The 24,025-nt window shown below is 40.0% G+C and overlaps 1 protein-coding gene across 3 annotated transcripts in view; it reads right to left on the bottom strand.

Moving 5' to 3' along the window:
- The window catches only part of dock8 (dedicator of cytokinesis 8), a 58,845-nt gene that overhangs the window by 8,859 nt on the left and 25,961 nt on the right, over nt 1–24,025 (bottom strand). For 2 of the 3 annotated variants that reach the window (XM_063490722.1, XM_063490720.1), the window contains exons 9-41: nt 20,757–20,906; nt 20,118–20,198; nt 19,790–19,952; nt 19,547–19,680; nt 19,164–19,248; nt 18,491–18,653; nt 17,577–17,694; nt 16,780–16,850; nt 16,478–16,622; nt 16,166–16,267; nt 15,953–16,048; nt 15,471–15,705; nt 14,943–15,107; nt 14,635–14,813; nt 14,180–14,272; nt 12,713–12,808; nt 12,057–12,206; nt 11,637–11,750; nt 11,383–11,538; nt 10,902–11,041; nt 10,533–10,696; nt 9,560–9,711; nt 8,152–8,334; nt 7,854–7,980; nt 7,400–7,487; nt 6,818–6,914; nt 5,635–5,769; nt 5,142–5,294; nt 2,892–3,050; nt 2,685–2,785; nt 1,371–1,563; nt 644–787; nt 194–325 (exon numbers count right to left, since the gene is read on the bottom strand). In XM_063490722.1, coding sequence (XP_063346792.1) covers nt 194–325; nt 644–787; nt 1,371–1,563; nt 2,685–2,785; nt 2,892–3,050; nt 5,142–5,294; nt 5,635–5,769; nt 6,818–6,914; nt 7,400–7,487; nt 7,854–7,980; nt 8,152–8,334; nt 9,560–9,711; nt 10,533–10,696; nt 10,902–11,041; nt 11,383–11,538; nt 11,637–11,750; nt 12,057–12,206; nt 12,713–12,808; nt 14,180–14,272; nt 14,635–14,813; nt 14,943–15,107; nt 15,471–15,705; nt 15,953–16,048; nt 16,166–16,267; nt 16,478–16,622; nt 16,780–16,850; nt 17,577–17,694; nt 18,491–18,653; nt 19,164–19,248; nt 19,547–19,680; nt 19,790–19,952; nt 20,118–20,198; nt 20,757–20,906 — 4,464 coding nt within the window. The remainder of the gene's footprint in view (nt 1–193; nt 326–643; nt 788–1,370; nt 1,564–2,684; nt 2,786–2,891; nt 3,051–5,141; nt 5,295–5,634; nt 5,770–6,817; nt 6,915–7,399; nt 7,488–7,853; nt 7,981–8,151; nt 8,335–9,559; nt 9,712–10,532; nt 10,697–10,901; nt 11,042–11,382; nt 11,539–11,636; nt 11,751–12,056; nt 12,207–12,712; nt 12,809–14,179; nt 14,273–14,634; nt 14,814–14,942; nt 15,108–15,470; nt 15,706–15,952; nt 16,049–16,165; nt 16,268–16,477; nt 16,623–16,779; nt 16,851–17,576; nt 17,695–18,490; nt 18,654–19,163; nt 19,249–19,546; nt 19,681–19,789; nt 19,953–20,117; nt 20,199–20,756; nt 20,907–24,025) is intronic. The other variant, XM_063490721.1, reaches the window with a different exon arrangement.

Genomic DNA, 24,025 nt, shown 5'->3' with positions numbered 1-24,025 from the left:
GGTTTTATTAAAAGCCAAAAATAAATTTGCAGCCGTTTTTGTTTTCAAGGATGTTTAAAACACATATTTAAATACTGAATAAGAACATGTATGTACCAAAATGATTTTTAAAATGTTTTATCTACAGCATCTTATGATCTTTCTTATTTTCACTTTAACTAAATAAATGACGCAGCACCTCTTCTGTCATTACCTTCTGAATGATGTTATCAAAGGCTCTCTGAAGTTTGTCATGTGTTGACGCCAGTTTTCTGAAATCTCTATGTGCCTCTAGGATTGGTATGATGATCTTGTAGACCTCGTTTACTGCCTCATAAAGACCACCCTGATGGGAAAGACAGCCATAACTGCTGTTTAGCATTACCACAGAGTATAGTATATTTTAAGAAAATATAAACATTTATTGTTAAAGTGCAAAGATTTTCTCTGTTTCAGTTATACAGCATCCTTAAAGGCTGCCTTTTTTTTTAGCATTAACAAAGTAGATATTTACCGCTTAAAAAACCAAAACACATTAATAATACTAATTTTATAAAGTAATTACTCCAACCTTGATAAGACTGTTTTTATTAAATCATTACAGGTTTTTATGTTAGCACTAAACATAAATATCACAAATACGAGTGCAGTTTTATGGTCTCACATTGCTGAAGAGCTCAGCAGCCTGCTCCAGCAATCCCACCAGGCCGCTCTCCGTGAAGTAGCGACCTGAGCACACCCCATCCTCATCCGGGGACAGGATGTCGTCCGACACCGCAGACTCCTCCAGCACATTGGGGGAGATATTCTGAGGAGAAGATCCGTCAGCTAATCACTCATTTAGCCCCGCTAATCACATGATCAATAACACGGCTTAAAATAAGATGTCCTGCGGTGAGAAATGGAACTCGTTTAATGACCATCCAATCAGTGACTTGCTGCAGGTTAGAGTGTCCTGAGCACAGAGGTCTTGTGTATAACACAGCTCATCGATAACATAATCAACTTTGTGACTGTTATAACTGTTTGTTTTCAGATGAGGGAAACAGGCTGTTCCCATCTTCCCACGGGAGCACATTTGCTTTTTTATTCTCCTCTTCATCTTCAAAGACACGGCGTTAAGCAGATATACCAGGGGATCATATTTACATGTTGACGTTATGAGTGTACAGCTCCCCCCTCTGGACACACACAACCAAATATGGAAGCAATCCACGGGGAGATGTGAGATTTTCTTGCTGTGCACTTGAAGGTTTGCCTTCATTCAACAGAACAACCAACAGCCATAATAAACAAATGAAGACTGCTTATTTTATGTTCCTGTGTTTCAGTCCTAAAAACTTATTATTATCTCCTTGTTATTTCTGTATGTATATGTTTGTGTGGTCTACCTGAAAGGTGACACTGCCAACAGGCAGGTACTTGTGATCCTCCAACATGCTGAGGTACTCAGCCACCAGGGCGGCAGCGTGCACCAGACACATTGCAGACTCCGTGTAACACTTCCTGTTGTTGTGCTTCTCTGCCATGTTCTGCAGCCAGGTCAGGCGGAGGTCAGGAGACGTCTGGTAGCCTTTTGCTATCCTGGAGAGATATGGGAGTGGGAGAAGGGATCATTTCCCCCCTTTCTTTCCCCTTTAATTAATCTGGTAAAAGCCTATCTGAGATCAAAATCTCCTTACCAGAAAACCGTCACATGCTGGACAAACAAGTGCACAAGTGGTAGTTAATGATATGGGTTCACTGCAGATAAGGTTCTGTATAAACTGTGTATTTTAATAACTGTATTTATGTCAAAATATTTTGAAATCAAAATGAGAAAAAGAAAAGTTGGAAATGAATGTACTGTATGAAAATAATGACTTTTGTGTAATACACTACATAAAAGGAGATCAAATAATAGTCTTAAGCAATATCAATTTAACTGTGGCACAGATATAAATAAATGCCAACATGTGGAAGACAAATATCTCAAAATAAAATGTGAGCATGAGAGTGAGCACAGCAACATTAGTGGGTTATTGTGTTTTATGGGGAACAGGAACGCTGAACACAATTTCCTGTTTTTGAGAAGAACGGAAAATTATCGACTAAACAGAATAAGACTAAATCTAAAACACTGTTTATTTATTTATTTTTGTTAAAGCAAATCACCCTACAAAATTTACAAATTAATTTAAGCATCTGGTGACCACATGTTTTGCTCATCAATGACCTATGTGTGCTAGAAAGCTTGGAGGTAAATGCGTAAAGCTAACAGGTCAGTCTGTAAAGATATGAGAGACTCGCCATGTGACCGAGACCAAAAACCAAATAGAAAGGTGCATGATAAATGACCATAGGTGACAGCGAAGCACGCTGAAGTGCCAAAATAACCAAAAGCACATACATGACCTCTGTCTCAGTGTTTCCCCTTCGTGTTCTCTCACACGCATGCACGCTCGGACACACATACTGTTTGCATTTGCATATACACAAAGCCAGATCAGAAGACTAAACTGCTACCACATGGTTACCATAGCGAGGGCAGCAAATAGAGGCAAAACATCCCAGGCCACAGAGAAATAGGAAACAGTGGTGAAACACAGAGAGAAGCCACAGAGTGATGAGAAAATGATGATAGAGTAGGATGCAAAGAGGAAGACACTGAAGACAGACAGAAACCAAGTGAATGCCTTTTACACCAGATGCTTTTGGTTTCTTACCTGTACATGAGGTCCATGAGCATTTCAGGATCTTCCTGAAACTCCCTCATCTTCACTGTGTCGGATAAAATACTGTTCAGGTTTCTTAGAAGCTCATCCACCTGTAAAAAGAAAAAAATATTCCAGACATACATCAAAAAGCAAGGTTATGAATCAGCATCAGTAACGCAACTGCTGAACTGTGTGACTGTGCGTATAATTTTATACCTGGGAGGGAAGCTGAGTATTCTGCATCTCAGTGTCCTCCTCTGCATAGGCCAGGATGGTGCGCAGAGAGCGTCTTAAGTACTCCTCCTGGAAGTCTGAAGACTTGCCCACCAGCGAGGCCAGAGACATGGTGACCTGCATCTTGACTCTCGAGAAATTCTGACAGAAGAGACTGTAGTGAATATGTGTTTAACGCTTTGCACTGTTTGTAAGTGTACATTGGATTTCCACAGACCAGAATATTAAACCTTTTTTCTCCATAGTTTTTCTATAGCATGCAGGGAAAGTATTGGTGACAAAACAGAACAGAACATAACAGGAACTGCATGATTACATTTTGCCTTCAAGTTGCATGGAAAAAATAAACCGCTAACATTTTTTACAACAGTTAAGAAGGAAACGCCATTTCTGGCTGCTCCCTTACTCACAAGAGGTCACCGCAGGAGGTAGGTGGATTTTTTTTTTTGTGTAAACACCGGATGCCCTTGCTGAAGCAACCCCTAAGGGATATGCGTCTCCTCGTAGGACTAAACGGGGATTTTTTGCTTGTGTAAACCACTACACTGTAATACCTTATAATATGCAGTTTGTCTTTGGAAACATTTTCTTGTTATCACCATTTAATAACACAATGAGTGAGCTACAGCACATATTTTGCTATGCGCTTGGAAAGAATTAATAGTCCCTATTAGCAAGCATGAGCAAATACTGATTGCACAAAAGTCTCCCTGTTTTTCCCCCCACTCCCCTCCCTATCCTATCCTCGTCTCTCCATCCTTCACACTACCTGTCCAAGAAAACAGGTGTGACAAACACCCTTCCATCTTCTGCAGAGAGGACCGTGTGTATGTGTGAGAGAGAATGTGGTTGTGTGAAGTCCCATCTATCTCCAGCATGACCAGCTAAGCGGGAAATGATCTCCCATTAGCAGAGACATAATCACCCATGGATCATCTCTACGGCCCCATTCTGTTCAACTGAGCATGGAGCCAGAGCCTAACCACCCATCACTGCCCTCTAACTCAGTGTGTGCATGTGTGTGTGTGAGAGAAAAGTACAGAGAAGTAGCCTAAATGATAGCTTAAGTCAACAAATAACCATCTTTGTCCTTCTTTGTAATTGTATTTCTCATCTGCCCCCTTTTCCTCTTGTTCTCATTTTAACCTCTCCATAAATGGGCCCGTTTTAACAACATTTATCTGTTTTGTGAGGGGGAAGAAGGCTGCAGTTGTCTTTTTTTTCTTTGTCTTTTTACAGCAGTCTAAAATTAACTAAAATAACAAGGGAGGGAAAACGTTTCACGACAGACTGAGAACATGACGAGGGGAGATCACGGGATAAAAACATAAACAATGAAAGAGGTAGGGAGTAAGTTCTGCATCAATGAGTCATTCGGCTGCTACGCTAATTCAGATCACAGCTCCCTCTGTATACAGAATATAAACAAACATACGCTGGGACATGCAAAGGAGAAATACTCTATTTAAACTGGAGATGCTGTGCGTGTATGCATGGGCGTGCATGTGTTGTGCGGGCTGGAGTCTGACTTTCATTAAAGTGTACAGACTGTAAACACAGGAAATATCGACTGCAACAGCAGTTATCGAACCAGCGTGGAGAATGAAAGAAGATACTCTAGCCTCTGCCTCCCTTCCTTCATATCTGTCTTTTCTCAATCATGTCCTTTTCATTCCCTCCTATCATTGCTTCACCTCCGTTACCAACACTTCCCCGACTCTGTCATGACTTTCCTCCTTTCCTGTCTTTCGGCACAAATACTTACATATTCACACGCACATATGCAGTGAATCACGCACAGATAATACACACACAGAGTGGCTGTCATTAGTTATAGAGGGGTTGGAACATGGGGAGGCAGACAGTGACATATCTCTCTGCTTTCCACTTAGAGACACATCCTTCAGCAGAAACTTTCTTGCTGCACGCTTAAAATAGACATGGAAAAGACATTAAAGCTGAGCAGAAGGGGAAGAGAGCAGAAGATAGGATAAGATCTGTGTGACTCCCTGCTTCTGTGTGTCTTTATGAGAACATGTATCAAAAGCAATTCTGTACTTGTGTGAGCACTTCAGCTCAAAGTGATATATAAGCATTTTTTTCTGAAAGTTAAAAAAGGGTAGTGTGTGGCTAGTTCTTGATTTGTGGACGTTCCTATGCATCCTTACTGCTCACTAGAACACATAAATAGGATATTGTGTGATTACATGTTGCTGTGATGTGTGCGCTTACACTGGCATTACTGTAGCTGTATCTCATGATGAGATAGAGGGTGGCACAGGCCTGGCTTCTGTTCTCATCCACAGGGCTGCTGCAGTACTGAAGCACCTTCTGGCACAGGTCTGCACACTGCTCCGCCTCCTCTTCAAACAACAGATCTCCAAACTGCACACGCACACACACACGCACACACACACACACACACACACACACACACACACACACACACACACACACACACACACACACACACACACACACACACACACACACAGTGATATACACAGCCACATACACACACAGATATATACATAAATAATTCTGGCTTGTATCAGCAGTTGGCCACCCACACAAACAAATAAGAACATTTAATTTAGACACAGATAGTGTTCATCTAAACACACCAACCCACACACACCACCTCCTGAGTTTTCAAAAAGTGAAACTAAACACACATGCACACACACACACACACACACATACACATTTGTCATCATGAAACTACCTTGACGACAAGTGCTCTGAGCGTGCTGAAGGTGTGAGAGAGGAAAGTGGTACTCTGGTTGCAGGTGAGAGAGTGGAGTAACACCTTCAGCACCCCGCCAACTACGCTGTCCTTACAATCAGCCAATGGCACCGCCTGAATGTGAGATAGAGAGAAAAATGGATGATACGCTAGGGAAACACTGGGAAAAAAAAAAAAAAAAAAAAAAAAAAAAAAATCACATGAATACAAAAGTCCCAGTTTAACTTCTAAGCTAGAGAGTACACAACAAGCAGATGAGTAAAAAGTTTATGATACACCATTAAAGCATGTTGCATGCATAGAGTGGATACCCTGGTGTACCCTTGTCTAACTAACCTTCTACTAGAGGAGAATGGTGAGACTGCTTTGTCATATGAAGGCAAAAGTAACTCAAATAACCACTTGTTACAACCAAGCTATGCAGAAGAGCATCTCCAAATGAACAACATTGAACTTTGAAGCAGACGGGCACCCAGTGCCACTCCTGCCAACTGAGAACAGGAAACTGAGGCTACAGTAACAAGAATTGGAAAAAATTGGAAATGTTGACTGGTTTGATGAGTCTTGTTTTACTCTACAGCAATTTTTCGTAAGGGCCCAAGTTTGGCATGAAAGCACGGAAAGCAACCATCCACCCTGCTGGTGGTGGTGTAATAGCGTGGGGATATTTTCTTGGCACACTTTGTGCCCTTCAGTACCATCTGAGCATTGTTTACGTGCCACAGCCAACCTGAGTTGTTGCTGCTCATCATGTCCATCCCTATATGACCATTTTCCGATGGCTGCTTCCAGCAGGATAATGTGCCATGTCACAAATTTAAGATAATCTCTAGCTGGTTTCTCGAACAAGAGAGCGAGTTCACTGAAATGGCCTCTGCAGTCACCAGAACTCAATCCAACAGAACACCTTTGGGATGTTGCAGAACGCAGCTGAGAAATCTGAGTAATGCCATCACGTCAAAATATCTGAGGAATGTATCCAACATGTCGTTGAATCTATACCACGAGGAGTTCAGGCAGTTCTAATACTCGCAAGGTGTAACTAGTTAAGTGGCCGGCGATGATATATAATGACAACTTAGCATAGTAAGTCTAAAATAATTGCAAATGTATTTATTAAATGCACATTAATGTTACTCAGGGTATTTAAGACAGTTCTGACCTGGACGATTGTCTCCAGCAGGTCGAGCACTATGAGGTTTGACTCTGTGGCTAAGTTCCCACTGATCAGAGCTTCCTGGTCCAACTCAGCTTTAGTCCTGATGGAAAATGAGGAAAGAGAGGCAAATATTAAAAATATAAAAGAAAGAAGGAAAATGGTAAATGGCCCGTATTTGTATAGCGCTTTACTTAGTCCCTATGGACCCCAAAGCGCTTTACACTACATTTAGTCATCCACCCATTCACACACACACATTCACACACTGGTGATGGCAGCTACATTGTAGCCACAGCCACCCTGGGGCGCACTGACAGAGGCGGGGCTGCCGGACACTGGCGCCACCGGGCCCTCTGACCACCACCAGTAGGCAACAGGTGAAGTGTCTTGCCCAAGGACACAACGACCGAGACTGTCGGAGCCGGGGCTCGAACCGGCAACCTTCCAATTACAAGACGAACTGCCAAGTCTTGAGCCACGATCGCCCAAAAGAAAAAAGAGAAAGGGAAAACCATAGAAGAAGACATCCAGGTGCATCAGGAGGCAATAATTAAAGGGAAAAAAACCACAAAGATTACAACATACTTATCCTGTCTGTCATTGGTCTGTCGCCACTGAGTGAGATCCTTTCTCCAGCGGAGGACCTCTCTCTGACCCATGGTCCTATCTGTTCCTGTGTGGTATATAAAAACAGAGCATGAGAAGAAAAAAAGTACGCTTATTGTGCAGACTATAAACTAAAACTGCATCCATGTGGTAGAAGCATGAACAGCGTGTCACGTGAAAAGATTTACTGCAGTGTAAGAAGAAAATTATGATTAGTGCCTGAAAGTGTGGATTACAAAAATAAACAAAATTCTTTTCATATATGCAGCAATCCTCGACCGCACAACTATAAAAATTATCATAAGATTTCCAAAATCTGAGTGTTGACTATTTTAAGAGGAAGTTTGTGTGTAAATCTTTGAAACATTCTACATTTAAATGTCAAAAAACCAATTCCAGGCTTTATTCCTTAAAGTACCAAGAAATACATCACCTCCAACTCGTTTCATCATTTCCCCACGGGCTCCCATTCCTCTCAGCAGGGCCTCCTCCAACTGATGTTTGGCCTGCTGAGATTTCTGTAAGGCCTGGGTGCTCACTTTGTCACTGCTCTGCTTTCCCTACAAAACACACAATAAGCACATAGTAACCAGGAAGAAAATACACAAGAATACATTGGTAATATGCACTGAGGAATGTGAGAAAAAAAACGTGTAGGGAAGGTATGCAAATACAGAAACAACCAAAGTAGTGCATTAAATTAAATTATTAGAAAATAAGCAAAGACAGACCCTATACTCAAAGCAGGAGATACAGATGGTGAGGAGCTCCAACAGTTTGTTGAGCTGTGAGGGAGGCATATCTATAGTCCAGCGCTGAATCAGGATCCTATCGGCATTCTTCATCACCCACAGGAAGCACACCAAAAGGTGGCGACTGGTGTCTGCAGCCAGGGTGGCTATGGATTTACCTTGCTGGGAAGAAGAGAAGACAGAGACAGGTATGTGTTGGATCCAATGGAGTGCAGCTCTCACTGAATGGAAATGTGTGCATCTGCTGCAGATCACACATTTAGAAACTGCGTCCTAGAAATAAATTAAACTGTCACACACAAAACAAAATCTAAGAAGATGTTCTAAAACTACACTCTGCATGCAATAACGTCATAGATCCAATTCATATTAAATTCATGTGACACAACTGCCAGTGCTCAAACTATTGAGTTATACAGTGTACTCTAACAACCGCATACAATAAACTAATAGTACATCACTGACAAGCTTCTCTAAACCACAAATATGGTTTCTCACTAGCGTCAATGAAATATGGTTCTCTCCTCCATCTTAACAGGTGTTAAATCTATTGCAGATTCATTTACCTTCACTCGTGAGATGATGAATCGCTAGTATAGACGGCTACCGCTGCTTCATTTTGCAGCAGCTTTGATAAATGTAGCCATTAACCTCCTAGTGCTCTAGGTGTCCCACCTAGAACCTTGTTTCCAGGTCTCCGTTTTTTTGGGGTTTTTTTTTTGTTTTTTTTAAGAGCAGGACTGCCCGCAGCTTACCAGAACCTACATCAAATATTACAGTTTAATCTAAAGCATCTCTTGTTTATCATAGGAAAACATTGTTCTCTCTATGAGTAAGATTCACTGGAAACATTGTTAGAAGGTGGACTGCCCGAAAATGAGGACCAAGTGCTCTGGGGGAGGTGTTTGGTTTTGTGGTGGATACCAGAACAATGGCTCACTCGTGTCAAAATCAGTTTTTCCACAACAGCACTTCTTGCAGCAACATACAAGGAACTGATTCATCTTTTGGAAAGAAGGAAGACTAAAAGAATGGCAGCGTTCGGTTTTGGCGCCTGTGTTGTTGCTGTAGCTGTACTTGATGGATGTGTTTGTCAGGGAGGATGGCCCTGTTCACTTATGATGGCAATGCCTGCCCATAAACCATCTCCCGGAGACGTGTGTGTATGTGTGTGCGTGATTTTTCAGGATGAATGAAGTATGTGTGTGGCTCTGACAGCTAATCAATCTGCTTCTGTGCAGCTCACCTGTTAGGAATGGGAATATTCACAGATACAGTCGCTCACATGCACACACACAAGCACGTCTGAACTTTTAAAAGCAACGGGCAGCAGGCTATAATCTGTTACCGTCCTTTAATTAGGAAATTAAATACACATGGCCATTACCATAGATGCCATGGAAAGAAGAGCGTTCCGTCCCAGTGTGTTGAAGGGGTTCCCAGCAATTGCCATGGCAACAGACTGATTGATAGGTGGGACATTTTCAAGGTCATCATCAGGTCCGCCTGACTTGTTTTTCCCGCTGCGCGAGTCAGAAACTACAGAGACAAACAAGGGTCAATTATATTAAACTGGTGAAGAGAAGGACTGCAGCACACAGGATTACCTTACACCATTAAAAGTAACACAATTGTATCTCAATTAGAGATAAAATACATAAAACAGAAAAGTTACTTGATACATCTATACAGAGTTGAGAAGGTGTTGGTTGGTTATAAACGTAGATTTAGCAAATAAGTTTCATATGAGTTATTGTCATAAATTAAAATCAATAAAAGCGTACATATTTCTTTTCATGTAGCTTTCAGAAACACAGCAACAACATAGCATGATGCAATTTTGGGAGTATTGGTGGGAAAGGTGACGTATCATATCCTCTTCATCACTACCATCAGGGCAGCGGTACAAAGATCTGTTTAACAAATCTAAGGTATGTTAAATGGTGTGATATGGGTGTCACTTGTGCTTGTATTTGATTTTTGGTGACGTTACTGGTAATGTCTTTAATGGCCAACACTTGATGTCTTTTAAATGTGCTATATAAATAAAGGTGATTTGACTAGACTTAATGTCTCTAATTGTGATGTCTTTACTGTTGTAGTTATATTTGTCACCACAAGGCATGAATGGAATTTACAAAAATGACAAATAAATATAAATATAAATGATTTTTTTAAATTATGAGCCAAAGGCCCTTCATTTGTTTCTGATAATTAACATTGAACAGAGTCTCAAATCAGCAGAAAGAGAGCTCAGTTTTCTTATCGTAATAAAGTATCATGGAGAACCTTTTCAATGAGCTTGTAGTCTGGAGCAAACCTGTGTGTGTGTGTGTGTGTGTGTGTGTGTGTGTACGTACCAGTGAAATCCAGGTAGTTAGTGGATTCTATAATAATCCCCACCAGGGGGAGGTAGAGAGCAGCCACCTTGGCCCTGACTTCAGGTTTAATACAGCGATGGTCAAGATCATGAGCACACAGCAGGCTGTAGATTGCATTGATGGACCTTCTCTGGACCTTTCCCCTGTAAACACGCATGCATACTGTTTCATTTGAATAATATCGCCAATGATTAATACAGAGTTTTCACATGTTTACAGAGGTCGATATTGATTTAATTGATATATTTTACAAAACAAATAAGATAGGAGCTTTTTAGTAAGAATGTAATTAGTCAAGTAAGAAAGCAGGCAGTTTTGAGTAACTTGAAAGTAGCTGTACTTCCATACCCCTCTGACTCCATGTCTAGCGCTGCACTGAGCTCTGTCAGTAACAGACCCGTGAGGTAGTGTTGCTGCTTGAATTCAGGAGAAAGTTCAAACAGAGCCAAGATCCTCTGCTGCTCCTGGAAACTGCATGAACCAGAACTCTGAAAAGAAAGATAAAATGAAGGAGTGACAACAAGATTAGCGTAAAAATGTTTCTTAATGGAAAATAAAGCACTTTTTAAACAGAATTTTTCACTAAAGGAAAACTAACAAACAAAACAAAACTTAATCTTATCTCATCTAGTCAGTTAAATTAGTCCCTAAACTCCCGTTCTGCATTTGTATTTTTCCAAGTTATCTTCTCCTAGATGGCCAGTCCTTACTTTCATTAACATTTTTGCAGCCACATTAATATTCCTGTATAAATAAACTCAACTTGGTAAAGCGGTAACCCGAGTGTCCAAATAATTCATGTAAAATTTGCACTGGCGAGTGGGCGAACCTGTGAGGAGATGGATGGACACGGTGAGGCGGGTGCGGAGGCAGGGCTGCTGAAGAAGAGGCTCAGGTTGAGATAGTGCTCATGACTGCACAGGATTCGCAGGAACTCTAGACGCATGCTGATCAGTGTCGGCATTGAAACACTCTTAGCCGACATCTAAAAGTGAAAGGGAGCATAAAAGTTTATTTTTTCATAATTAGCATCTGGAGGGATATAATTATTATTGTTTAAAACAATAATCTGTGTTATTTTACCTGATTGCAATAGTTTTTCACTAGGTGGAATACAAATCCTCTGTCCATGAGAGACATCAGGTCATAAAGGAAAAAAGCCAGACTGATGTTGACTTTCTCTGCTTGCTCTACCTCCTAAAACAACAGTCAACAAACAGCAATCAGGAAGCTGCACCAGATGGATCTTACTGAGTATCTAGCTGTGTAAGCTGTGCTCTCGATTCCACAGAGGCAAATATAATTAGCACTCCCAACTTCCTGTTGTTTGGGGGACATCGACAACATGTACAGTCAGGTTGAAACTGCCTCTCTCGACACAACCCAGGAGGACAGAAGGTACACGAATGTGCTCGGCTGCAGAGTTTGCAGATCGAAGTCAAATTGATTAGGCTCAGAAGCTCTCGAGTTATTTTCGTCGTCATCATTACTAACGTTTCTTACCTTTTGTTGTTTGACCAGGATGGTCCCAATCTCAGCTGTAACCACAGAGACAATGGTGGTGATGTCATCTTTAAATCGGTCAGAGAAGCGACTTCTGCGAGGAATATTGTACTTGTCCAGCTGGGACACATGCTGAGCCATGCTTTTCACCTGTTTAAACCATAACACACCCAATGATAATTGTTAAGAAAAGGTGAAAAACATAAACTTTGATTTTTCTTTTTGTTAAAAAGGTGGCCTGATAGTTAAAGAGGGCAGTGTTTGATTATTTTATCATCAGCTTCTATCTTCAAATCAACAAGCCTATCAAGCCACGCAAAAATCCCTATTTTAATTAAAGTAGGCAATGAGGTTGAGGGCAGAAGCATAAATAAGCAAGACGAATTGAGTGAATGAGCATGAATGTCAGTGATGACACAGCTGAATTGCAAAACAGAAAATAAATTGTCAAGCGGTTTTTGTAATTTATTGCCTCGAGCGCTTTCGAACGCCCTCTTAATATTCATACAATACTACCACTATCATTTATCTTTGAAGGTGTTTGGCCATGAGGTCACATTTGCTTGATATGACTCATTTTTATAACTCAGTCTATTTATCATTAACATCTGTGGATGCCCTCTCTCTTACAGAGAGGTGTAAAAATAAACACTGACCAGCAGCTCAAAGAAGAACCAGGCGTATTTGTAGGCATTTTCTCTGCAGACCCCGGTGCTGACAACCATTTGCAGGGCCAGCTCCTCATGAAATTGCTGCAAGAGAGAAAATACAAAAGCTTTAATTCACGAGAACCCGTCTTACCCTGATAGCAGGTAGAGAATTTTTTTAAAGACTGCCTCATAATTGGTATTTCTAATAGATTATTATATTAACATATTGCTGTGAACTGGTTTTAATATGCTGGCTGCGCTTTGAATAGACACAAAAAAAGCATAAACAGCTCCATATCGGTGTCACCAGTGTCACACTGCCACCTTGTGGTCATAAGGGGGAACTGGAGGATGAAAGTATTTGTTTAGCTGTATTACAGGATGTTTGAGATAGAAGTAATGTTGAAATAGAACACGGAAATCAAACACAGCTTTTATGGTACCGTTCCATGAACTGCTACAGAATTATTTTTCAGTCACTGCAGTGTCTCTAACGTACAACAGAGATGACTAACCAGAATTTCTACTTCAAAAACTAAAATAACAAGGCTTTTCATTTATTCTTAATTGAAAGCAATTCAGTTAGACATTAAAACCATATATGTTTTAGCCTTTATTTACAGCTACATAAAATGTTTTAAAAAGACATTATGTGTTGCCTTGCCCTTGTGTACTGTAACTGTCTTGATTGGAGACTTTAAGTAAGGCTCTAACAATGAATAACAGTGAAACAAGCCTGCACTGATAAATTCTTCTGTACACAATAACATCTGAAGGACAGCTTTCAAATAAATCAAATAAATAAAAGAAAGAGCCTCGAAAATACTGATTAAATATCAGTTCGTTTCATAAATTCACATATTCCATTTCCATCTTAAAAAGATAATTAGTAATGCCATCCAACCTCCTCACCACAGAGGGATATTGTTCAGGTTTCATGCCATTAACATGTAAATGCCTATAATGAGGTGTAAATGTTGCATTAGCTATGACACTACATACAGTCATGGTCACAGGTGCTAAACATTCAGTGGGCCCATACAGTAAAAACTGTAATAATAAAGTCATTTGAATGTAACTCCTACACCGTGTCTGGCTTACCCCCAATACATTAATTAAATTAGCCTGTTTCGGTCCAGCTAACCTTCTTCGAGTACAAAGGTAATGTCTGTTGACTTACACGAATATACACACATGCACAGTCAGCATATTCAGTATATGTGATGGCATACAAATGGTATTTAGGCTTTTAAATGGGAAGACATGAATAACAGAGATGGATCACCTTTGACAAAAACAACAGATATACATCAGTTTAGATAAAGTCAATGTTGATACAAAATCATTAAAAGGAAATATATTACCCAGTTCATACTCATTCCTTGCCGTTTTCTGTATCATTATTTTCCGTCTCTAATTCTTTTATAAAAATGTAATTGCATTACTAAGTGAAAGAAAGTGAGAACTTTGAACCTTTCTGTTGGATGGCCTGGTGTTTCCTGATGGGTTCTGATGGTTGTTTACGTCTACGTAGGTGGACATGCGGCTGCCTGGGTTGTTGTGGCCCTGGAGACAGTAACACACAAGTTCCATCACATTGGATGTGATGGATGCATTCATTAGAGTGGGTGTCTAGTGGCCTATTACAATAGCTAATGTACTGTGGGGATGAAGAGCAAATGGCTATTTTGTGTGTATGAAGATGCATGCTGGCATATTTACATACTGTACTTTGTGTGTGTGTGTTCTCAATTAGGCAAATTCATACAGTACATTAGCCTGGTGCAATATGGACATACTCAGTAAAACCTTAAAGAGTATGCTAAAATAAAAAAAAATGTGGACACTAGCTAAACTAACTTTTCTGTATTTTGCACCAGATCCAGGTTAAGACATGAGAAATCTCAGCTAATGAAGCTGGTCAGTACCTTGGCAGAGAGAATATTTTTGACCTCGTCATCTTCAGCGGAGTTATGCGGGCCTGGAATATCAGGGTTGCTGCTGCTTCTGATCCTGGACTGGAGAAGCATACTGCCAACGGTGGCAGCCGTGGCCCGACCCATGGTGCTGTATCGGCTCTCTGCTGAAGGTACTGCGCCACCTGTACCTGGTCACATGTTCATAGATACAAAAGGAAAAAACAAAGAAAATTCTTAATACTTGAAACACTCAGAGCAAATATGTTCACAGGAACGACAAAACAAAAAAAAATGCATCCTTTTAAATGATGAAGCACCTGCATTCTGCATGTCTCGAGGGGGATCGGGCAGGCGAAACACCCAGTACAGGTAGGTTGCCAAGAGGCTGTTCCTACCCAGCTGGTCCCTGATCAGTTCCTGGCTGTTATGAAGGCTGTTGACGATGGACACCACTGACTCAAAGGCTATCTGTGCCAGATTGGCTGCAGAAAGGAAGCATGGATTTAAAAAAACAACAACACAGAAACAAAATGTTAGAGCTATAAAGTAATTAAATGAGTACAGTGAATGAAAAATAAATCTGATTAATTTACCTAATTTAGCTTCAAATCTGATGATTTATGGGATTTTTTTTTTTTGCAGTGTTGGTTAAATAAAAGTACAAATATAAAGTGGTAATCTGTTTTCTGGGGATATATCTTTCACAGTTTTTTCATGGTAGCTCAATAACTAAATTGGGAATATGTTGGGGAAAAAAAATCAACTGGAAAGACATTTTTAAATGTAGCACCACAATCACTGCTATACATCCATTATATACATGATACAATACAGAGTCCACTCACCGGTCTGGCCAGCAATGACCATGGGCTGCATGATGAGAGTGAAGAGTTTATCTAGCACTCGGTGGAGGAAGAGGACCAGAGCCTCTAGACTGGACGAGGACAGGGCTATGATGCTGAGCTTCAGCTCATGCTCCAGCTTGTTCTCTGGAATCTTCTCCTCCCTGATCCGCACAGGGAATGTTACTCCACCCTCCAGTGCATGGCAGAGGGTGAAGAAACGCTCCAGGTGGTTGTCCTGGTAGGGAGAAGGCAGGGTTTGTTAGAACGGGAAGCAGGGAGAGCAAAAGCAACAGAGGAGAGGAGACGGGAAAAGAAACAAATGTACTGCGACAGAGTCAGGACATGCTTCAGGGCGAATGCAACAACAACATGGACACTTGTGGTATGCATGTGTGTACTGATGTATAAAGAAAGACAGGGTGAGCCAAAAAGACATTCACTGTGTTGCTGTGTTGGTCTGGAGGCATCCAGCCTTCGCTCACCTGTGTGTGCACGGATGACACGGCCTGGATTTCAAGGTTGAAAAGTCCCTTGTGACCCTCCATCCACTTGACTGGAGGGACCTGAAGAGGAAGTTTCTACAAGACACAGGAAATATAAATATGACTTTCGTGCCTGTGTTTGCTACTCTACTTTCATAATAATAATAATAATAAAAAAATAGTTTTAATCTTTTAACAGGAGGATGTTTATACCTCAGGTGTGTGTAGAGAGTAGTTGACAGGGAGACGCTCCAAGATGATGGGCAGACAGTACTGACCAGTCTGCAGTCGATCAATATTCAATATGGGCAGCCACTGCATCAGAGGAAAAAGACAAATTCAGCATGTCAGCCGAGCTTCAACGATTTAAAAAAAGGAGCAGTCAGACACACAAATGTCACAACATATTAATAGTAAAATGTATGGCAACACTTTCCTTTGACAAATGACGACAGCGATTTGCCAGCTGAAACACTAAACAGTCTTTTACTTTGTTCTTAAGATTTGTGATGTGTAAAAGCTTACAGAGTATCCAATGAGCGTCTCACAGCTGCTGCTCTGGTTCTGTTTCTGCTGACAGCTGATGTGGAAGAACGTGAACAGCAAGTGATGCCTCTCCGTCAGACGTGCTGGAAGAGCAATCTTCACTTCCTCATAGAAGTCTGGAGACCTTACAGATGGGAAAATACGGAGTAACAAGAGGACGCAACAGGAAGGAAACGAGAAAAACAAAAAGATAAATGAAGACAAGGTACTCTGATTGTTCAAAATGGATAAAAAGATGCTAACACAGTCCAGTGTAACAAAACACAATAATGTGTCCTTACTTGTTATGGTAGGTAACAGGGGTATAGACTTCACTTAAAAATTCAGGGCCACTCGATTTCCCAAAAATGACCTGAATATAGAGACAGAAGAAGAAAAGAATAAAAAGGTACTTTTAATTTAACATGATAAATTTGAATCCTCTGTGTAGACTGTGGTTAACTAGGATGTTCATCTGAACTACTGACCCAAACTGTCAGAGCTTGGGTCAGTAAATAGACAGTGACCAATATATCAGCCGATATTAGCCATCTGCTGAAATGGCAATATCGGCATTTATACAGGCTGACAGCAGTCAGGCTGTACAATACCCACACAGGATAAATACTGTTTAAAAACACGTGTATATATTATTATTACTCCTGCTGCACATTATGTACAAATAAAAAAATAAAAATCTTGGCATATTTAACTGTATATTGTAACCATCTGTGCAGAGTTTCAGCTTTTTTCCTGTACAATATCTATTTATCAATTTTTTTCTACTTTAAAAAACTAATATATCTCTAATTCAACTTTTCTTCCTGTTCTTGTGCTGCTGAAACAAGTGAATTTCCCCAGTGTGGGATTAAATAAAGTCTGTCTTATGACTATTGAGGTTGCATAGTTTATCCACCAGAGGGCATTTTGCAACTTCCCTGTTGACAAGCAGCTGGGGAATAATTTGCGACAATAAAACAATTCTTAAACTGCACTTTCATATTTTATTTCATTTTTAAATCACCAAATATCAGCAAAAGTTAAGTTAAATCAGTTTTACCTGTCACTCATTTTTACACTAATGAACAACAGCACTTACACACATAGCCGAGCCAGGATCCTCTCCACTCATAAACTGGATTTTGATGGTAATATTTCTAGCCGATGTCAACCTGTTGACAAAGTTGAGCCTCTGGGGGTAGACATAGAGCAGATTCCTGCACATGCACAGAGAGAGAAACTGTGTCAGGAACACTGTCGGTTTAGAAAAAACAGTCAAATAAAGAAATTATGCTATACTGTATGTAAACCGAAGCAGTTTTATTATTTCTCACTAGATGGCACTGTCTGTACAACAGCTGCAGGGGTGATGTGACAGTAATGTCACAGAAATGTAAAGCTAACCAGTAATTATCTGTGTTCTTTTGTGGGTTTAATTCAACATTGTAATCTGTTGTGAAACCTGAAATACAGGAAAACACCAAAGATTCCACTGAACACTTGTTTAGAGAACATCAGCATGAAATTACCGAGACTTGTTCATGCATGTTTTGTTTTTGTTTTTTTAGATTGGAGTACTGAGAAGAATTAAATCCCCATTCTTGACTCTGTACTGTTAACTGACTGATGGTAATTTAGCAGGTGGCCTGGATGGAAATGCCTAAAAATATAAACTACACTAAAAAGGAGAACAACTTCTAATGTCAGCTCTTGAGTGATCTTGTTGAGCGAGAGTTCATGTTGCCTCTGGCCCTTTGTTAGAAATGTGCTGCCTATTTTAACAAAGAAACCTGTTTATATTCTTAGCAAGAATAACTTGTTGTTGGGCTTGTTTGCTTTTCATCCCTTGAAGGTGCAAGGCTTGCATAAGTAGTTTCCTTTTCTCTAAGAAAGCTAATGTCACAAAACCATTCAGGACACAGAAACGCAAAGAATAAAATATCCCACAATCTCACATTTAAATGTTTAAGGAGCATGAGTTTATTTGCCAACATAGTGCATACTCCAGCCCACCTGTAGATGTTGTGAGGAACATAAACCTCACTGGAGGGGAACTCTAGCACCTCCTTAATGAGACGAGTGCTTTTCTCAGCCACAGGTTTAAGAGGGATAAGCTCAGTTGACAAACATGATGTTGGTGTATCATTGACTGGAGACATGTCCAATTTTATGGTACCTAGAAGATGCAAAGGTCAAAGGTCAGTAATCTGCATATGCAATATCCAGAATAAAGTCTATGATATCACGTAATAATCAATATATAAACTGGCACATTGCTTTTTTGTCAAGAGCTGGATGAGAAGTACCACTGGTTTATGTGTCCTCCACAAAGCTTAGTAACAAAATATACCGACGTGAAATTTAAAGCATGCTATGAAACACATGTTAGCTCTTTAAAAAAGAAAATTGTAAAGTGTGACAACACTGTGCTGTGTTTTTGAAATTTCCTGTACCCAAACACTCTATATGGATGAAAGTATCAGGCTACAGGTGCTGGTTTAACTGTCTGAGTTAAACAGGTGACCTATGTGATTTAAAACTATTGCAGAGGTCCAGGTCTCTCTCTCGCGCGCGCGCGCTCTTTCTAAACTTTCTTTGAGCCGACAAATTTGATCAATTTTCTCTACAGCAAGAAAGAAAAACAAAACATTAACAATCAAAATATACTCATGTAATGAGTAATAACCTGGTATTGTCTTGATTCTCTTCTGTGGTTTCTTCATCTCAGTCAGGGACTTGAGCAAATCCTCATCGCTTAGACGATCTCCTTCCTAAGAAACACAGTGATTTGATTAGATTTTTTTTAATGAAAACCCCAGATGACAAAGACCAAATAAACCATTAGAGCAATTCAAAATATACAAACAGTGGAATATACATGTAATTTTTCACAGTAATAGCCCTACAGGTTTGAATAATAGAATCTGATGAAACACATAGGATTTTTATCAAAGTCCAAGATGTAAACACAAGCATGTCTGTCTGGGAAACTATCTTTATCTGGAATCTTACTGCATTTCAAGCATTTTCACAGATTTATCCATTTCTTTGCTTGGGCAGCAGACAAACCTGTTTGATGATGGTGGAGATAGTGATGGTGGCAGGCTTGAAGCCAGAAACGTTGCAAAACGGTTCATCGATGGTACTGTAACGTTCAGAGTTCCTCCTAGGGAGTCCTCTCCGGTCAATGCTGCTGGATTTTCCTGAGGAAAAAAAATGTTAAGGGTCAAGTGTGATACTAAGCTTCAGGGACTCTTAGGAAATGCAGACAAATGCAAAGTGATCAGAAGGTAAGAAGACGCTAGCACACACCTCCTTTTGTGTTCTCAGAGTCTGTGATGTCACGCTCCAATGTAGCAGAGCTGATCACTTCCATTATATTAACAGTTGCCCAGGCAAATGGCATGCGATAGCGACCCAGCCTCTGGCAGAAACTATCCGCCTGGTTCCGCAGCTTCTCAATTTTGTCCTTGTTCTGACCATAAAGACATAAATAAATAAATAAAGTTAGCCATTTTGAAAAACATCAGCTCCAGAATCTTTTTACATACCCAGCAAGTATTAATAAGAGGCTAAAAGGTAAAGTGAAGAGCATTTTTTTTTTTTAAATTAATTTGACTGTTTGCTCTGCACTCATTACCTTTCCAGAGTCGCATTCCCTCAGTGTCACGTAGGGGTCGACACAGTCACTGATCTCTCCCTGCTGAAGGACCTTTTCAATCTGAAACACAAGCAGGAAGTAAAAATTGCAAACATTAATTATATCAAGGCTACAACAACAGTTTACGATGTACTGCACAAACTCTATATTACTGCTGACTCTTCTTCAAAACTCCAATGACTCTAACGACACTGCAGAGTCCAATTCATAACTGATAGTGTCCCAATGTGTATTTTTCAATCCAGGTATACTTTTACTGCTTTGGTAGTGTGTTTGGGATCGGTGTTGTACTGAAAAATAAAGCCACTGCTAATCAGATGCTTTTTAGATGGTATTACATGATGGATCAAAATCTCCATGTTCAAAATTACATCAATTTTGACAAGAACCCCCACATCACTGGCTGAAATGCAGCTAAACTATAACAGAGCCTCCACCGTGTTTTATTAATGCCTTTAAGATGCTATTCACCCGCTGCATAGTATCTTTGCTTTTTTAGGCCTACCATTTCTGCTTTTTTCCTCTATTTAACTGAAATTTTTTTAAGGACACCATGCTGAGACACCACGCTTAAATTGCCACCACGTCTCAGTGGATTGCAATAGATTTTCTCATTACCTTAATGACGAGATATATATCTGTGGAAGGGTAGGTGATAGAGAAGATGGCAGATTTGGCTGTCGAGGACGGATCAATGTGGTCAGTGTGATTTTTCAAGAAGTTCTTAAACTGTTCAGAGTTCAGGTCACAGTAGAAATTCTCAGATATCTGCAGGGAAACAGATGAAACATTTTACTTTGGAGAAACAGAAAATTGTCTTCTTACCAAAATTAAATCCAGGATTACGTTTGTTTTGGTAATCAGGGCATAACAAACTGGAACACGTCATTCTAAACTGGAAGGTTTCTGATGAGAGGCTGAAATAATACATTAATCTAGGTGGTTAGTTTGATGTAAACCAAATGTTCATCTGTTCAGTCCGCTTTACTGTTTCTCTTCTCACCTCTATAATGACCTCTGTGTAGGAACACAGCCATATGTCCTGATGTGGCCTGGCCTGGTATCTGTCATGTGATCCTATTCACTGGGAAATTATCCCACAGGGCCTCCACTACACTGACCACACCAAGAAGCTTCTAGAAAGCCAAACTTGGCTGATAACTGAAATCCTCAAAGCAGCAACTTTATTCAAGATAAGCACAAGAAAATGTTCAATGATGATAATGATGACTTCTGGCATACTTCCATGCTTGTGTAACAAGTCAAAAGGCCAAAACTCGGCACAGATTCTGAGACAGAAACGACCCAGTTAACTTAAAAAAAAGAAAGAAAAAAAAAAAAAAGAGCCACACTCTACCTCTTACTGAAAAATGACTTCTTGGAATCAGTGAAATAATAATAATCTCGGTAATCAAAGCCAGCTGACTAAAATATCCTCTGCTCATAAAGAAAAATAAACCGGTCAAAGGACGAGTGTTAAATGAGTTAACATTTTCAGTAAATCATAATAGCATTCATTTGAGAAAACTTAAAATTTTGATGTAATGAGACACAAGGAATGTAAAAACCTCTTAAACATGATATTTTTAAACCCCAAACACCATGTCCGTGACTGACTGACACACAAACACTAGCACACACTGTTTCAGGACAGATGATTAACATTTTCTGATGGGGAGCACTTGCAAACACCCTGTGCCAATTTAGCAGCTGGACGCCACAATGACTCCTTTTGCAGCTTCATTCAAACACGGATCTGAGTGGCAAATGTTCAGGCAGACATCTGACAGCCGCTTCCTTTACAAATATTATACAATATAGCTCCATAAATCCATTAGACTGTTTACCAAGGCTTCTGCTTTTCTGAAGTCTTGCCAACTGTGGTTTCATTATTGCGTCCTCCCACTTGGCTCCAATCAGTCGAGTAAAATGTGGCTTTACTTGTGTTGCAAAGTAACACCAAGAAGACAAACGAAGAAAAAAACCTAATGGATATTCCTTTTTGCTGAAAGAACATAATGTTTTGTTTTTTGCCTACTCATAAACCTCTGCTTATATTCATGAATATTGCATCATAAGTAGGCCACTTGTTAGGTCAAATGCCGTGTCTGCACCTTGGCTGATTGACCAGAGAGACTTCGATTTATATGAACATCTGCACAGATGTGAAACAACGAAAATGATGTGAACAAAACCAAACAAAACCTCCGTGAGGCAGCGAGGGATGCGGGAAAACGAAGAACAGCAAGTAAGAAAACAGAAGATAAGACTCTCATAAAGAAAACAACTTGCACTGAGCACTGCAGAAGAAAGAGAAAATAAACAAGATAAAGTAAAAGTGAACAGTTCAGAGATTTAAAAAACAAACAAAAAAAAAAAACTTAACAACTGACAAAACAAGCTTGACAGTTTCTCCTTCGTTCACAGACGCACTTTGTGTTTACAGTTCAAATCCATGTTTGCAGACACAGTTCATTAACTAGTGTCTAGTCAGTGTAATAAGCTGGAAGTTGTACTAACCTCTGCAAGGATACAGCTCATTCAGCTCAGCACATAATAAAAATCAGTCACCTTTAACAAAAATGCATGACACTGTCACACTTCAGCACTGCTCTTAAAGTCTTCCAACAGAACCAAAAACAACCCTCGTTTATGTCATATTCGTATGTTTCATTACAAGAAATATTTCATACACTGATTCTGACCCAAGACCAGGTTAGATATGGCCCAGTTTTGAAAATTGTGATGTATTAAATTGCCCTATCTCACCCAACAGAGTATCTTAGAGCCATTAGTCCTCCAGGCAAGCCAGAGTAAAGCAGGGCAGCACAGATGAGAGGGCAAACCCGGTGGCTAAAACCTCGTCTTATGTGAGAGATCCACAAGCACTTAATCCTTCCAACCCCTACTACTATCCAGCTGTGTAAATCCACAGAAAACAAACAAACAGCCACAGCTCAGAAATGCTTTACTGCAAAAATAACGTGCAGTATTAGTAGATACAAGGCCAAACATGACGACCCCCGAGGCTATATATTCATGAGGATGATGAGACATAAAACCTTATAGATTACAGTGATCCCTTACTACATAGCAGAGCTGACTTTCCAAAGCCACTACAAGACCGCCCCAGATCAACAAGATGCAAATAATATGCAAAAGCTACCTTTAAAACTGTGATTTTTATTAATACTTGTAACTACTGGTTTTTGATATTCAGTCATTTTTTGTCCAGCTTGTGTTTTGTGAAAGTAACCCATTATAAAATACACAGCAAGTATCCAAACCATGTGACTGTTTATCAGTGTTGAGGACTGATATGTGACCAGTAATGTTTTATTAAACATTAGCAGGATTGTTACGGTGGTTGTTTGTTGTGTGATATCAAACTGTCCCCAACAGTGTGCTCAGTTACATTAACAGTCTCTAATTTTATGGTAGTTTCTTTATTAATGGAAAGAGACAGAATATCAACCAAAAACCCAGAAAAAAAACCCCCATTACATAAAAGTATAATACATATCAACTTATATTATCAATTATTAATTGAATAGCATGAGTAGCTATTGAGCATTGAGTGAAATAAGTATTTGATCCCCAAGCAAAACATGACTTATTTTATGGTATACTGTAAGATATTTCTTAAAGTAGGTCACCAGGTGTGCACTCAGGAGTGATACTGGACCACTCCTCTTACAGTTTCCTGGCTTTCTCCAAACACAGCGGTTTGAGCTGATGCCAAAGAACTGTAGCAAAGTTCAGAAGGCCTATACATGTACGAGCCTTCATGAGCAGAGGGACCTTGCAAGTGCTTTCAATAGATTACGCTGTAGTTTGTCATCTGTGGTGTTCATGGTGCCTTCAGACCATTAAGACGCAAGGAGCAT

The sequence above is a fragment of the Pelmatolapia mariae genome, linkage group LG12, assembly GCF_036321145.2.
Source record: "Pelmatolapia mariae isolate MD_Pm_ZW linkage group LG12, Pm_UMD_F_2, whole genome shotgun sequence".
Taxonomy (NCBI): Eukaryota; Metazoa; Chordata; class Actinopteri; order Cichliformes; family Cichlidae; genus Pelmatolapia; species Pelmatolapia mariae.
This window is presented reverse-complemented; position numbering and strand designations above follow the sequence as displayed.